We start from the raw sequence: 15,431 nt of genomic DNA, 5'->3' as shown, positions 1-15,431 counted from the left end.
TGGGTGACGGGGTGGCTGGGTGGGTGACTGGCTGGCTGGCTGGCTGGGTGACTGACTGACTGACTGACTGACTGACTGGCTGGCTGGCTGGGTGACTGACTGACAGACTGGCTGACTGGGTGGGTGAGTGACTGACTGACTGACTGACTGGCTGACTGACTGACTGGCTGGGTGGATGACTGACTGACTGACTGGCTGGCTGGGTGACTGACTGACTGACTGACTGACTGACTGGCTGGCTGGCTGGCTGGCTGGCTGGGTGGGTGGGTGGGTGGGTGACTGACTGACTGACTGGGTGACTGACTGACTGACTGACTGACTGGCTGGGTGACTGACTGACTGACTGGCTGGGTGACTGACTCACTGACGGGCTGGCTGGCTGGCTGGGTGGGTGACTGACTGACTGACTGACTGGCTGGCTGGCTGGCTGGCTGATGGAGTAGGGGACGCTCCACCGGGCTGCTACCTGGGGGACCTCGGCCACCGAGGGCGTTTTCCCTCCATGAATTAGCCCGAGCCGCTGACACGCAGATACGTCAGACCTCGGCCCGGCTGGCTGCTCGCAGCCCGGTGCTTAATGGCTAAATTGGGAAGACTGTTACTAATCGCCTGGTGAATAATGAAAGTGACACAGCTGATAAAAGATTTCAATACGGTGGATTATTTATAATATTTCACTTAAGTCTCGGCGGCTGACTAATGGGGAGGCGGGGGGGTCAGGGAGGGATGGAGGGTGGGAAGATGGAAGACGGAGGGGAGACAAGGCGAGGCAGGAAGAGGCGGGGCCAAGGGGAGGAGAGGAGACAAGGGGAGAAGGTGGAAATTAGGAAAGATAACAAATAAGGAGATCAGGTTGAGAAGATGGGAGGAGGGGAAAAAGGGAAGAAGAGGAAGAAGAAGCAAAGAGGGAAAAGAAAGAGGGAAAAATAAAATGGAGACGAGTGAAGACACACAAAAAGGAGAGGAGACAATCATGGGATGTAGAAAAGGAGGCGTAGAGGAGAGAAGGCAGTGGAGGGAAGGAGGGGGAGAGGTGGTGGTGGGCGGAGCTTCAATCCGTCACTCAGACAGCAACTTGCCTCGCCGGCGACGGCGTGATGGAGGAGCAACATCACACATCTGCTGCTGCCGCCACATCTGCTCCGCCAGCCGTGGCGCGCATGTGTGTGTTGGTGTGTGTGTGTGTGTGTGTGTGTGTGCCTGTGCTGATTAACGAAAAGGAGAATGGCGGCAAATTTTTAAGGAATGGAACACACACACACAGACACACAATCAAAAGCCCCCCAAAAAACGCCGACCAATCAGACACAGGCGTCCTGTATCGCTGAGCGCTGAGAGGAGGTTATGTTACAAACTGGTGAAGAACCAGCGAAGAGGAAGAAGGTGGAGGAGGAGGAAGAGGAGACGATAATCCCACAGGGTGGTGACGGGATGAAGGGCTGACAGAATGGCATGATGAGGAGACTCCGCCCCTCGGCTCGCTGCGGAGGGGGCGGAGTCTCGGATGATCATGTGACTTTGTTTCCCAGCCCTGGTTCAAAGTCGACAGTGCCGAGCTGTTCAATTTCAATCCCAGAGCAACAGTGGTTTCAGATGGTTCAAGCCAAAATTCAATTATTCCCCCACAAATATTGGAAAAGAATTATAAAAATATATGTAAAAAAAAATAGAACTGTCCATATAGATGTAAAAAGTTGATTTTCATTCCTTTCTCACTCTATAAATAGGATATTTTATTTTATTTCTTTCCATTTTTTCATTCTCTACTACGCTGTTGTTGTAATTATGTCAGGTACAAATTCAGAGGTCGTCCAAAAAAAACAACTTTAATTTAATTTTAATTTTGACACACAGTGCTGCAGTTCCAGGAGGACCTGTAGGTGTCAGCACCTCTGGTCTAGCCGGCGCCGGCGACCCGGGGCGGGGAAAGTGTGAGGCGAGGGTGGGTGGAGGGGTGGAGGGCGAGGGGGGGTGAGATGGCGTTACCTTCCGCAGTACCAGAGAGGCCGTCGGCTTTGAAGTTGCTGGTGCTCTTCTTCCGCCGGTGCTTCTTGCGGTTGGCATGCGGCGACGGCGGCGGCTCCATCTTGGGGCTGGTGGTGCTGGAGATGCTGGGGCTGGAGCAGACCGAGTCCCCCAGGCCCGTGTCTGTAGGGGGGAGGGCGGGGAGTGACATCATCAGTGGGGAAGACTAAACCAACACTGCGAAATTATTATCAATGACTGATTGAATATGAAAATTAAAAGATAGGACATTTTTTTTATCCCGTTTGAACATGAGGCTTATTCACAAAGTGACTTCAAGCAAAAGTATTGTTTTTTTTTTTTTTTATTATTCTTAGTTTGCATTTGTTTTTTGTTCTTTTTTGCTGATGTTGTATGATCTGCCTTGACTCTATTATATTGCTTTAGAAATGTTAAATAAATTCCTAACTAACTAACACAAAACTCAGGCAGGACCGGTGAGGGTGTTGGGGGGGTGAGGCTATCAGAAGAGGGAAACTACTCTCTCTCTCTTGCTCGCTCTCTCTCCCGCTCCCCGCCCCCCACTCATCACGCTGCCCGCTGACAGCTGTGACTAGCGGCGGAATAAAATAACATTCAGCTCCCATCAATATCACTGCTGCTGCTGCTGCTGCTGCACTGACACGAGGACGTTGTGTGTGTGTGTGTGTGTGTGTGTGTGTGTGTGTGTGCTCGTGAGAAGATGGAAACGCATGTGCGCCAAACACACGTATGAGCGCTCGCCGGCTGGCCGCCAGCCGCCAGCCGCTGCCGCCGAGCGCCCCAAGGACGGCCATAACTTATTTTACAATCGTTTAGTCTCAGCTCAAGTGGAAAATGTGACAACTTATCTCTGCTGACAAGACGCCGTCGCCCCCGAGAGTGCAATTAAGCACCGCTCACATCTGCACGCCGCCGCCGTTGCCGCCCCGGTCCAGGCCAAACCCCCCCTGCCCCACTCATCCCCCCTCCACCCCGTCTGACTGCTCTCCTTCTGCTGCTCGACGTCCTGCAGAAGGTACTTCCTGTTTACCGTCAGCCACAACAGCAACCAAAAGAGTTGGAATATGCTAACATTGTGCGTGTGTGTGTGTGTGTGTGTGTGTGTGTGTGTGTGTGTGTGTGTGTGTGTGTGTGTGTGCTCATGTCCCTCAGGAGTGGACTGAAAGTGTTTCACAGCTTTAAACGTTATTTGCGGACGGCCGAGGGGCCACGACGCCGATGACAGGAAGTGTCACTCAGGCTTATCGTCCTGACAACACACAAACACACGCGCGCGCACACGCACATAGTCTGACAGCTGTCAGTCCAACACACATACACACACACACACAGATAGACAATCACACACACAGAGGCCATTAGCCTGACAGTTACAGCAGCGTCAGAACTCTTCCAGGTGGATCAACCGTGGACAAACCATACAAGTCCCCCCTGCGGAGCTCCGCGGTGGGGCCCACCAGGCCAAAGCAGGCTTCCCTGCTTGAGCCCCCCTGCGGAGCTGCATGTGCGGGCCTTGCTAGGCACATGGCTAGAAAAGCGGGGGCTGCTGCTGCTGCAGCTGCTGACCTGTGCTGACTCCAGAGTTGGCGATGACGGTGGCATCGGTCCACTGGTCGGCGCTGGACACCGAGTAGGACCGCTGGTGCATCCCGTCCAGGCCGCCGCCGCCGCGGCTGTTGAAGGACACCAGGCTGACGCCACTCGCCATCTGGGACACGGAGGAGCTGCTGCTGACCGAGGAGCCTACAGCGAGGGAGTTTGGCTGTTAAAAACACACAACAACAACAAGAACACTGTGCGGACGGCTCTCTGACGTCACTTCCTGTGTCGGAGGAGGGGGCATGGCTGTGTTTAATCAGGCTGTTTAATTGGACGGCCGCTGCTACAAGCTGAACGCTGAAACCCAACCCTGGAGACTGGAGGATGGTGTGGGTGTGCATGTGGTCCAGAAACCCAGTGAATCCTCTCACACACACACACACACACACGGCAGCCCCTCCCCCCTCCACTGTCCCATTACAGCTCATTTCTGGGTGCTGGATGAGTGGAGCCGGGACTCTGATTGCATTAATATTCATGACAATAATTAGTACATGGAGTGCAGCTCACTGAATATTCATGCTATTAGCTCGGGCCTCCTGGATCCCTGTGTGCTCTCACTCACGCCACGCGTGCGTGCGAGTGTGTGTGTGCGTCTTTGATTTAGCCGCCTCATAAGATCTGCTTCCACGTGTGAGGAGCGCTTGTCTCATCCCCCCCCCCCCCCCCGTCCCTCTTTTGTGCTTTTTACGAGGCTGCGGCTCCTTCCAGGTGGAGGGGAGCTCGTCCTTTATTCTTCTTCCCCTTCTCCTTCATTTGAACGTTCAACCTTTAGCAAAGCGGTTTAAGATCAGGGGAGGCATCGGGACGAGCAATTAGCGGCCTGATTAGAGCGTAATAGTGGCGCGCCGCTGATTTATCTCCACCTGGATTGGCTCCCAGCTGCAGGCTGCTCATGTCCTTGGCCAGCCCGTTGGTCTTGGGACTGGGCACGGCGGTGGCGGCGCAGGTGGACACGGCCCGCGGCGGCCTCTTGCCTGGCACCTTCACCGTGGTCCTCAGCAGGTCGATCTCCTTCCCATGGACGTTCTGCATGTAGTCCTGCGGGACGAGAGAGAGAGAGAGAGAGAGAGAGAGATGGATATAATATCAGAGGTCCCATGGCGGCTAGCATTTTTAGCCCACTGTTTGCAGCCTACCCTCCTATAACTGGCACTTTCTGGAGGTGTGTTCGCCGACCTGGGTGAGGCAACGTGCCCTTTGTGACATCACAAAGTTTCAAGCTAAAAGAGCTAAAAGCGTCTCAAAGCGAGTTTCTCAATGACCGCCAGACAAGTTCAGAGGTGTCGTGGTTGCAATGATGATCCTTGATTGTGAGTGTTTTTTTGGTTTTTAGACCAAGAAACAGGAATCACCTCGACCAATCACAAAAGACTTTTCAGAGGATCAGCAGCGCGCGGCGCTAACAAAGCAGCTCAATCCCCTCGACGCCACGGCGGAAACAAAAGGAGCTAATCCCTCAAAGTGGTGGTGGAGTGGCAGAGCGCCACCACTCTGACACGCATGGAAAAGACACACACACTCACACACGCACACACACACAGCCTCCGATGATGACAAGCCCAGAAAAGTGGGCGGATCACAGGGGAACAAGTGGGCCCGCTAATGAGGGATCGAGAGCTCGCTTGTTTAAAAAGCCGCCTCCCACTTCCCACTGAGAGCCGGGTGGAGTGTCGGCGCTGACCCCCCGGAGGAGCAAGGCATTGTGGGAGGTCGGCTCGGCAACATGAAGGAAGCGGCGCGGGCCCCGCTGGGCCGGATTAGCGGCGTGGCCCCGCTGTCCCTGCTCTGTGTGGGCAGGAAGACCGGGGGGAAAATCCAGAGGGAAAAGGTGGAAGATTACAAGTTGCATCTATTTGTTGTTTTATGCTTGATTTCTTATCATTAATAAGATTATTATAGTGTCCTACTGGGGGAAAGAACACTTTTTTTTTTTTTTGGACGACAAATGTCATTTTCTTCAGGAGAGCAGAGATTTCCAGGCTGGATGCTCTCCAGACTAATGTGGTCTTTTGCGTCGGGACGGTTCCAGACTTGATTAAGGTTGGAACTCGGGCGGTGCGGCCGGGAGACGTGTCCAGTCTGGGATCCACTCCTCCGCCGCTCCCACGCTCCTCTTCCAGCGTCTCCCGCACTTTAAATGAACCACTTAAAGACGCCAGAACCGCCGAGCGTAGTTCTCACGTCTCGGGGTCTGAGACGATAATGAGTCCTCGCAAAGGCGGAGCTGCCGGGACATACTTAGGCACACACACGTAGACACACACACGTAGACACACACACACACATTCTGGATGTTTCCCGCCTCCTTCTGGCAGCTCGACTGACAAAAGGCCAATTCAAAGCCAAGTGCTCTCGACGGCCGCTTAACAAGCCACCGGAGAGCCCTCCAGCCCGAGGCCCGCTGGGCAAACCACACGCGCACACACACACACACACACACACACACACACACACACACACACACACACACACACACACACACACGCACACACTCGCCTCCGACAGATTGACCGCGGTAATTGAGTCTCCATTTGCATGGCCGGGCTTTCATCATCGGTGGCGTCCAGGAGGGCGACGCGTGTATCGACCAAACACACCGACAGCAGGCGGCCTGCGCGCGCGAGCGCGCGTGTGTGAGTGTGTGAACTAACCTTCCCACATCTGTTTGAGCGGCGCAGGGAGGCTACATGCGAAATGCAAAGTGAATGAATGCACAAACAGCGGCGTCCGTGTTGGGGGGGAGAAGCACGAGGTTCCGAGCGGCGGATACCCTGCTGACGGCGCCGATCGATGGCGGCGAAAGCGGGCGATGAAGGAGGACAAGGAGGAGACGAAGGAGAAGGAGGAAGTGCAACGGTTGAGAGAGAAATAATGAAAAAAGAAGGTTTGATCCCAAGAGCGGAAGCTTCTTCCAGAAACAGGAAGTTCCTGATCAGCCATTAAAATCCACTTCCTGTTTGGATTTTGTTTTGTTTTCTCTGATTTGATCTCCATCATTTCTTCTCCTTCTTCTTCTCCTCCATCTCACCAATTAGGTGGCGTCCATTGCCATCCACTTAATTAGCGGCATTAATGTGATTTCTTTTTGCACATAGTCGGCCAATTAGCGGCGCTGATTGAGTTTCATTCGATTAGCCTCCGCAAACACGCTAATTGACGCCTGAGCTGCAGATGCAAGGCGGCCAGAAAAAAAACCTGGCTTTTTGGTGCTGGAGGGGGTTTGTGTGCGCGTCCATGTGTTTGTATATTAGTGTGTGTGTGTGTGTGTGTGTGTGTGTGTGTGTTAAGTGATGAGTTTTAACACTAATTTACTGCATCAGCTCCTTTAATCGGTGATGGACGTGTGCACTTTAGCAAAGTGATTTTTTTTTTTGAGGCGCTAGCAGCCGCTTCGGGGGGAGGGGGGGAAATTGAACCAGCAACTCACAGCTGCAGGAACTCTGGATTTTAAAATCCCAAAACCACCCACTTAAGAGTTTTAACCCGGCTCTGAACGGGTTGAGCGGCTGGTTCAGACCAATAATCAACTTAAACCATTATTATTATCATTATTATTATTATTATTATTATTATTATTATTATTATTGTTATTACAGAAAAACCCACATTTGCCAACTTCAGTTAAAAAAAGAAAAATACATCTGCATAAAATGTGCATTGAAAGTGTAAATCATGCACAATCACCACTGCATGATGATGGAAAACAACAACACAACATTATGACCAGTGGTACAAATTCTATTCATATTTCATGCAGTTCAATGCGGCCGAGTGCTTCCAAAACAGTCCAGGAACAAAAATATAGATATTAGAATGGTAACAAGTAGCTCCTTTACATCATATTTGTCATGTCCACTTGTTTTAATTTCTCTCCTTGAAACTGTTTTATGTTATCACTGTAATCCAATTAATTAAATTTAATTCTGACGATGTCGTTCAGCATTCGGAGTGCAGCAGAGGCAGAAGACAGAGAGAGAAATCAGACATCAGGAGTGGGGAGAAGGAGAGACATGATCTGTGTGTGTGTGTGTGTGTGTGTGTGTGTGTGTGTGTGTGTGTGTGTGTGTGTGTGTGTGTGTGTGCGAGAGAGACAATAAAGCGGGATGGTGTGCCAACAGGGCAGGGAGCCGGGACAATTAGCAGAGACATTACAGCTGATATTCACATCATCAGCGCCGATGTGGGCAAACAGACGACGAGTCCTAATTAATACACAAGCCATCAACGATGTGTGTGTGTGTGTGTGTGTGTGTGTGTGTGTGTGTGTGTGTGTGTGAGAGAGAGAGAACGAAGGAGCCAAGTGCTTGCTTCCTGGCATCAACACACATTCACACTCTCTCTCTCACACACACACACACACACACACACACACACACACACACACACACACACACACACACACACACACACACACACACAAAGATCAAGAGCGACATAGACGGAGGTCAGGCGGCTGGCAGATCGCTGGAGACTAATCAGCCATCAGCCAGGATTAGTGTAGGCGTGTGTGTGTGTGTGTGTGTGCAATTGTTTATGTGTGCGTCTCTTACGTGCAGGCTGGGGTGGTAGGTGAGCAGCCCGTTGTCGCACAGAGTCACGTACTTCTTCTTCCACTCCTTGTTGAGCGACTTGCCGCTTCTCTTCAGCAGCATGCCCTGCAGACAGAGAGGAGGGGAGGGTGAGGAAGGCTGCAAACAGAGGGCTAAAACAGGCTGTTGTCTGGAGACCATCTAGGATGAGAGAGTCGCAGGTTGCGAGACCTTTAAACGACCTTAGGGCGACCTCACCGAGGCCTGGAGGAGTTGGACGAGCTGCTTCATTCTCTCTTATGTTCTGGTTTGCACTGTTAGTTTGTGTTGGAATGCAAATTCAAGGGAAAAAATAGTTAAGACGTGTCGAGCCGTGACTAACCACATCAACTAGGACCTCCACAGAAGTGCTGCCAAAGAAAAGGCTTTTCCTCTCGCCGACTGTCTGATTCCTGTTGTTGTTCACATAAGAGCTAAATGGACTCGCGCTCGTAGCTTCAGATAATGAGCCACTTTGTCTCGACCATTAAACAACATTTCAACCTCAGATGATTTTTGCCGCCGAGATGTGCCGAAGCGGCGGCGGCGCTGGACTTCGAGAGACGCGGCGAGAGGCGGAATCAGCGCTTATTTAATAGTCCGACTCTTCTTCTTATACTTCTTCTCCTCCTTCGTCTCTCCTACGGCTGACTGACCGTTTAGGCCCAGCGAGCGCCCGCCCACACTTCATTTGAGCCGGATTCATTAGGTTAGCGTGTGTGAGAGAGAGAGAGGGAGAGAGCGAGGCGGAAGGTCAAAGAAAAGGCGAGAGAGAAAGAGAGAGAGCCACCGAAATGGGGGAGAGATGAGAGATCAGGAGAAGGCGGTGGCGGCGGGGGATAAAACTGTCGGCTGATTAGCAATTACAGCCGCGCTGCCACGCGTGTCACTTCACTGGACCTCTACAACATTAACACCCCAGCGGAGGATATTAATAGAGTCCAGCCGTGAGGGGAGGGGCACCACTGAAGAAGAGGTGGAGGAGGAAGAGAGGGAGGGGAGGAGGGAGGGTGACGGACAGAAGCCTGCTCTCCGCCGCCCCCTCAGCCCAGCTTTCATTACAGCGCTAAGCGTCGGACGGTGGGATAGAGTGGCAAGGCGCCCTCTCCACCGGGGGGCCCTGCACCAAGGCGCAATTGGCGGTGACACCACGTCTCGTTGTGACAACGCATGCAGGGACGAGGGACAGGAGGGAAATGTGCCCCGTGTGAGACGTTCGATAGTGCAAGCGTGAACGTTTCTTTTCGTTTCTTTTTCTGCGTCGTGAAGACAAGAATTCGTAAGGTTGGAAAAGTCTTCCTGTTGTGTCGGGAGTCCAGACTGTTACCTGCAGGACTCATCTCCAATCTTGAAGACAAGGAAAAGGCTCAGGCCCTGTTTACACAGAGACGGCATTTTTTGAAGCCGACAATTTTCGAAAACGGTCTAGAAAAAAAAACATGTTTACACAAAGCCATCTTCAAAAATGTTCCCGTTTACACGCAGATGCTGGAAATGACTGAAAACAATGTAGTACCTATGCCAGGCCTGTTCTTCCTTGCACCACGAAGAACAGAAAGAAAGATTGCACATGAAAAGACGGTATGGATGAACAAACAAAGCTGAAATTCTGCTTCGAATAGCTTTAGAACACAAAGGAACTACACTACATGATGAGGTTGACTGAGAGTAAACACAATGCAGAAACAACAAAAAATGTGACCATTTTCAGAGAAACCCGTCTTTGTGTAAACAGGCCCATGGACTAAGGAGTCTATACTTTGTCTGGTGTTGCAGACCAAGACCAACCATCTGACCATCAGAGACAAAGAGCAGGACGGTTCCATCAAACCTTCCACTCAATCCTGGAGGGGGGTGGGGGGGTGGGGGGTGGTGTTGATGACTGTTGTTGTTATCGCAGCGGCCGGGGGGGAGGTGGGAGGGGGTATGGGTTGTGTGTGTGGGGCGCAGGGGGGTTCCCCACCGTGCGCTAAACGCGACTTGACGAGCTTCCTGCTGCTGCAGAGTGAAAGCTGCCGGCAGCCGTGCAGCTGTCAGGCCAGCTGATCGTCCGCCGCTGCCTGTTAGCGAGGGAGCGGGCGGGCGGCCGAGCAGCGGGACGTTTTCCGGGCAGGAGTGAGAGACATGAGTGTGTTTACACCGTCATCAATTAGGGCGTGTGTGTGTGTGTGTGTGTGTGTGTGTGTGTGTGTGTGTGTTTTTCTTCTTTCTAAGCCTCCCGGAAATCGAGTTCTAGTTGCGACTAATGACGAGCAGAGGCAGAGTCGACCTTTAAGTTTGAGACTCGACAGGAAAGACGATGACAACAGATATGAAACAAAAGGTTCCTGCAATCAAGAGCCTCAAGTTTAGTTACTGCCAGCTTCAGCACTGGCAGCGATGCATTCTGGGTCAGTGTGTTTGACTGAGGCCATGTGTGCACAAAGACTGTATTTCTTTCTGAACCGCTTCTGAAATGCTGAAATTCTGCCAGGCCTTATGTAGCACTATATCTCCCTGAAACCAGGGAAGAACACACATAAGGCAGGGCTATGACATCATCACTTCAAAAAGACTAGATATCGCATTTAGACGTGAAACTTTGGAAGCCGGTTTTGGGCTTTGAATTTTACCATCTCCAGTGGGAACCTGGCTTGGTATAAACGGTTCCTCAGCCTTCCCTTGGCTGCAAACACCTCTATGTTTGCAGCCGGGGACAACGGCCACCATCGCAGTGAATCAAACCAGTGAGAGAACAGTCTGACAGAAACCAGAAGGTCCCTGGAGAAGGTGCAGAAGGTGGATCCAGCACCACCACCACCAAACTGAACTAAACTGTCTGGCGAGACCGTCCCTCTTACCGCTCCCATCCAAACCTGGTATTTTTCGAAGGGAGACGTCAGCAAATTAATTTAGGCCCCTCCATCCACCCTTCCACCCCCACTCCTCCGCCCCCAGGTGGATGACAAGCCATCAGTTTGCTACGGGGAAAAGGCTAATTGAACGCTGTGTCAAAAAAAATCCTCACGATGGGGTAATATCTTTCATTATTCACCTCCTCAGGCTCGCTGACACACACACACACGCCCGCATGTATCGCCTCTTATTTTACCTTGGGGTGGGGGTTAGGGGTGGGAGTCTGGCAGCCATGACAGCTCACAAGGTCTCCACATGGGGGGAAAATAGATGTGGGGAGATAAATACATCCTCACATGGACTCTCCCTCCACTTCTCCGCCCCGGTGAAGTATCGCGGACGAGTGCTCGGGAAAAGGTCGCTAGCTGGAGGTGCTGAGGAGATGGAGTCATTTGTTAGGCATCCCAAAACGTCCGAGGGCATTACGGATGGGGGGGGGGGGGGGACTCGCAATGGTAGGATTCCTCTTCTTCTTTAGAACGGTGATGAGGAGGCAATTTGAAAGGGACGGAACCAGGAAGTGGCTCCAAGAATCGGAGGGAAGGAATTAGCAGCCTTGTGTTGGTTGTAAAGGCTTACAGATGCCCCCCAAAACACACAGACACACACTCGCACGGAGACGCACTCGTGTTCGTCCTCACTTGGAGACCTCACTGTGGTGAAGTATTGCGCCGCGGTGCCCAGGAAAAGGTCAGCGGCTCGGGGGAAGCCGACGGATGAAGTCATTCGTTAGGGACGACGCATATGAAAATGTTGACGGGCCGCCACCTGAGGCCGGGTGATCGAAGACCACGATGCTCCCAGACATACGAGGAGGGAGAATGGGTGGGAGGAGGGCAGTGTGAGGAAGTGGAATTACTTCCAAAGAAAAAGGACAGTCCCTACAGAAGCGAATTGCGGCCATATTACAAACAAAAAAGTTTTTCTGTTTTGTGATAATTTTCATGTCTTCACATGGAACTCGTGATGTTATTTCGTGATAGTGTTACACAATAGCGTGAAAGTCTTCCATTAATATGAGGTCACTTTCAGGTTAATTCTCAAATTTTCACCAGTCAAAACAAAACAATGCATTACCAAGGCACTATGGCTCGTTGGCGCTATTCTATTAAACTGCACTTTAAGCTTAGTTTTTAGACACGTGAGATCCATCAATGATATTAAAGTAGTATAGTAGCAGGAGCTCAATGAGACACATCATGAAATAATGTGAAAATGATCTTGTGAAACCATGAAACTTTGGCGTAATCATGATGATACCTTTTTTGTAATGGTTTATTTGTTTTTTACTATGGCAGCAATACACTTGCATGATTTTCCGGGAAAAAGGAACATTTCCCCCCGCGTCCTGTGAAGAAGCGGCCCGTCGCATCGACGCAGACTAATCTTCCCTCTAATCACTCTATCAGCTCACTATTCTCCCCCAGACAATGGAGCCTCTCTTCAGGCCTCCCGCTGAGACTGACGGGCGGATCGGAGAGGGGAGATACGAGTCGGAGCGGCTATCAGCGGAGCGACCTGGCCGAGGCGCGTCTTTTTTTGTTCTCCCACGTCCCTGGAGCGCAGCGGCTAAATTGGAGGTGTCAGCGGCAGGGTCGACAGAAGAGCGGAGGGGGGGTGGGGGGTGGGCTAGGGGGCGGGGGCCGAGGCCGGATGCTCGACGCGCTATCGCGTCGGAACATCTGATTGTGACACGAGACGGCGTCCCGAGGGTCATCCATCATCCCGTCCAGAGGGAGGAGCCCGCTGTCCAGGGAGGCCAAACACCACAGAGAAAATGGAAAATAAATAAACAAACAAACAAACAAATAAACAAATAAATATATAAATAGATGGCCAATAGTCGACAAAAAAGCACATTAGTGCCATTGATGTCTTGGGCCCTGCTAAGCTAAAGATGCTAAAAAGTCCCTTGGATGACTTGTACAACGGCAAGGCCAGTATTTCCCAGTGAAGCCAAACTAGGTAAACGCCAAGCAGCTAAACACGCTGAGTGACACTGACGTAAAGAGAGAGAGAGGGCGAGCGAGTGGAATTCGTCTTAATGACAAGGTCGGCGCTGATGAGGCAAGGACGGCCGAAGGGTAGGCCCACAGGGGGCAGGACGCAAAGCCAGAGCAAATAAAACACCAGCGAAGAAAAAGAAGAAGAAGAAGAAGAAGAAGTGGGCCGAGGGAGGAGGGAGGAAGGAGGGGGTAAAGAGTGGGCTGATTTATCTGATAAGAGTTTCTGGGTAATTAATTAGAAACTCAATTATCCAAACCTTACTTCAGCAGTCTCCCTTCATTAGAGGAGCAGGAGGAGGAGGGGCGGAGAGGAGGGGGGAGGAGGAGCTTCGGCCCTGGCAGGCCGCCGCCCACCCACAGCCAGACAGGAAGTGAGGGGTGAGACGGCGCTTCCCTGTAGACGGTGAACGCCCTCACTGCCCCCTGCGTACCCCCCCCTGCCCCCATCAAAGCCCCCACCGCCATCTTTTGTTTCGGGGCTTGTCGGCAGATGTGCGCGACACCCGCCCCCCAAAACAAACAAACACACAAACGCAGCATGACGACGATGACCAACGGCGCCACTCGGAGGAACGTTGACAAACAAACAAGCTAAAAATGTTCTTTGATTGACGCCCATGTTCCTCGTTGTAATTATTCCTCAAAGTAGAAAAGAGGGAGAGACACCCTCCCCCCCACCAAGGAGGAGGAGGAGGAGGAGGAGGAGGAGGAGGGTGAAATCTCATTTCCAGGGGTTAGTGTGCATGACAAAAATGTCATCATGGCCAAAATGGCTCGGAGCGGTGACAACCTTTCCCTGGGAGATGATATTTTTCCAATCCAGTGGGGGGCGGGGGTGCGGGTGCGGGGTCGTGTCGCCCTCGTTAAAAGGGCCCCCCCCATGATAGCGCCTCTTTTAATATTCGCTGTCTTAATTAGGGGGCCCGCCGTTAATTTCATTAAATTCTTTGGCTGCTAAATGAAGCAGATTATGAGACATCTTTTATTGCGAGGCGTGAAATTACAGCCTGCCCGCCGCCAATGGCGCCGCCGCCCGACGCTAATGAATTACAGGGTAAATAACGCCCGAGTTAACCATCCAATTTGACTTCCCACAAGCACCCCTCCACCCCACCCCCTCCCTCTGCGGCCGCCGAGGGGGGCGACGTGTAGACATGTCAAAACCAGCCGGCCCTCGCGACGCTCGCCGGCTAGCCGCCCAATTAATTGCTCAGTGCAACGCTAATCAGCAGCTAGCCGGGACAAGACAAGCGAGCTAGCGGGTGGGGGAGGGAGGGAGACAGTGTCCCTGAAAGACATCAGGACGGATCCGGAACAGGAACAGGAACAGGAACAGGAAGTGTCTTTGTGACAGGGTGAGGGGTCGAGGCCTCGCATATTTGTCTGGGTGTTAGCATTTTAGCTTGATTTTAGCATTTTGCTAATTTCTCGGAAGGTTAGCTGCAGCCGGTGTTGGGGGAGTAACAAAAAGTTACATGTAACATCGATACGTAATTTAATTAAAAATATAGATTATTGTAATCAGTTAAATTACTGGAAAAAATGTGTAATTAGATAACAGCTAATTGCGGAACAATTTCTACTACATTTGGCTTTACAGTTAAGAAATCTATTTTTGTTGCTTTGCATGATTTCCTCGTGCACTGGCTCGGCACGTGCACGTCCTTTTCTGTTTCCAACATTGACAAAAGTTTGATTTGAAAAAAGTGCAAAAGTAAAGACAGTTGCATTTTCAATGGGGTTCACTGAGAGCTGAATTAAATGTTTAATGGTTGGTTAAGCAGGTGTATCTTTGCAAAAGTGTGATTGATTTTTCTGATTTTAAAGACAGTTGGGTATGCTGCCCTGATTCTGCATGTCAGAATGACATTACAGTAAATAGAGGGACTAAAGTTTGACCTAGTTGTTTGGAAGAAAGAGGAGGAGGAGGAGGAGAAGGAGGAGGAGAAGAGGAGGAGCAGAAGAAGAAGAAGAAGGAGAAAAAGAAGAAGAAGAAGAAGAAGAAGAAGAAGAAGAAGAAGAAGAAGAAGAAGAAGAAGAAGCTTTGCAGCTCCAAGGTGAGGTGTTGTCAGAAGCGACGGAGCTTCCTCGCCATGGAAGAAAATAAAGGTTCAGAAAAAAACAAAGAGCAGCAACAAACAAACTCCCCGCTCTGCTCCCCGTCGGCTCGGCCGCTGTGTCGGAGGGGAAATCAATTTGTCAGATTGTTGCTTCTTCTTTTTTTCCAAAGCGCCGCGGTCAGCGTCTCTCTTGCCGGCAATTAGTGGTTAATTAGCGGCGCCTAGCAGATGTCGGAGGAGCCCCGGCGCCGTCGAGCGGCCTCCGCTGAACAAAGCCAGGCGCTTCCGCCGCA

At 51.5% G+C, this 15,431-nt stretch overlaps 1 protein-coding gene across 1 annotated transcript in view; it reads right to left on the bottom strand.

Moving 5' to 3' along the window:
• The window catches only part of LOC142903094 (arf-GAP with GTPase, ANK repeat and PH domain-containing protein 1-like), an 80,697-nt gene that overhangs the window by 27,184 nt on the left and 38,082 nt on the right, over positions 1–15,431 (bottom strand). Inside the window, exons 11-14 of the mRNA XM_076048542.1 lie at positions 8,160–8,264; positions 4,473–4,647; positions 3,574–3,750; positions 1,987–2,148 (exon numbers count right to left, since the gene is read on the bottom strand). Coding sequence (XP_075904657.1) covers positions 1,987–2,148; positions 3,574–3,750; positions 4,473–4,647; positions 8,160–8,264 — 619 coding nt within the window. The remainder of the gene's footprint in view (positions 1–1,986; positions 2,149–3,573; positions 3,751–4,472; positions 4,648–8,159; positions 8,265–15,431) is intronic.

The sequence above is a fragment of the Nelusetta ayraudi genome, unplaced genomic scaffold, assembly GCF_046127955.1.
Source record: "Nelusetta ayraudi isolate G7.1 ecotype Tasmania unplaced genomic scaffold, CSIRO-AGI_Nayr_v1 ptg000106l, whole genome shotgun sequence".
Lineage (NCBI taxonomy): Eukaryota > Metazoa > Chordata > Actinopteri > Tetraodontiformes > Monacanthidae > Nelusetta > Nelusetta ayraudi.
Note: the sequence above shows the minus strand (reverse complement) of the source record. Positions and strands in the feature narration are given on the sequence as shown.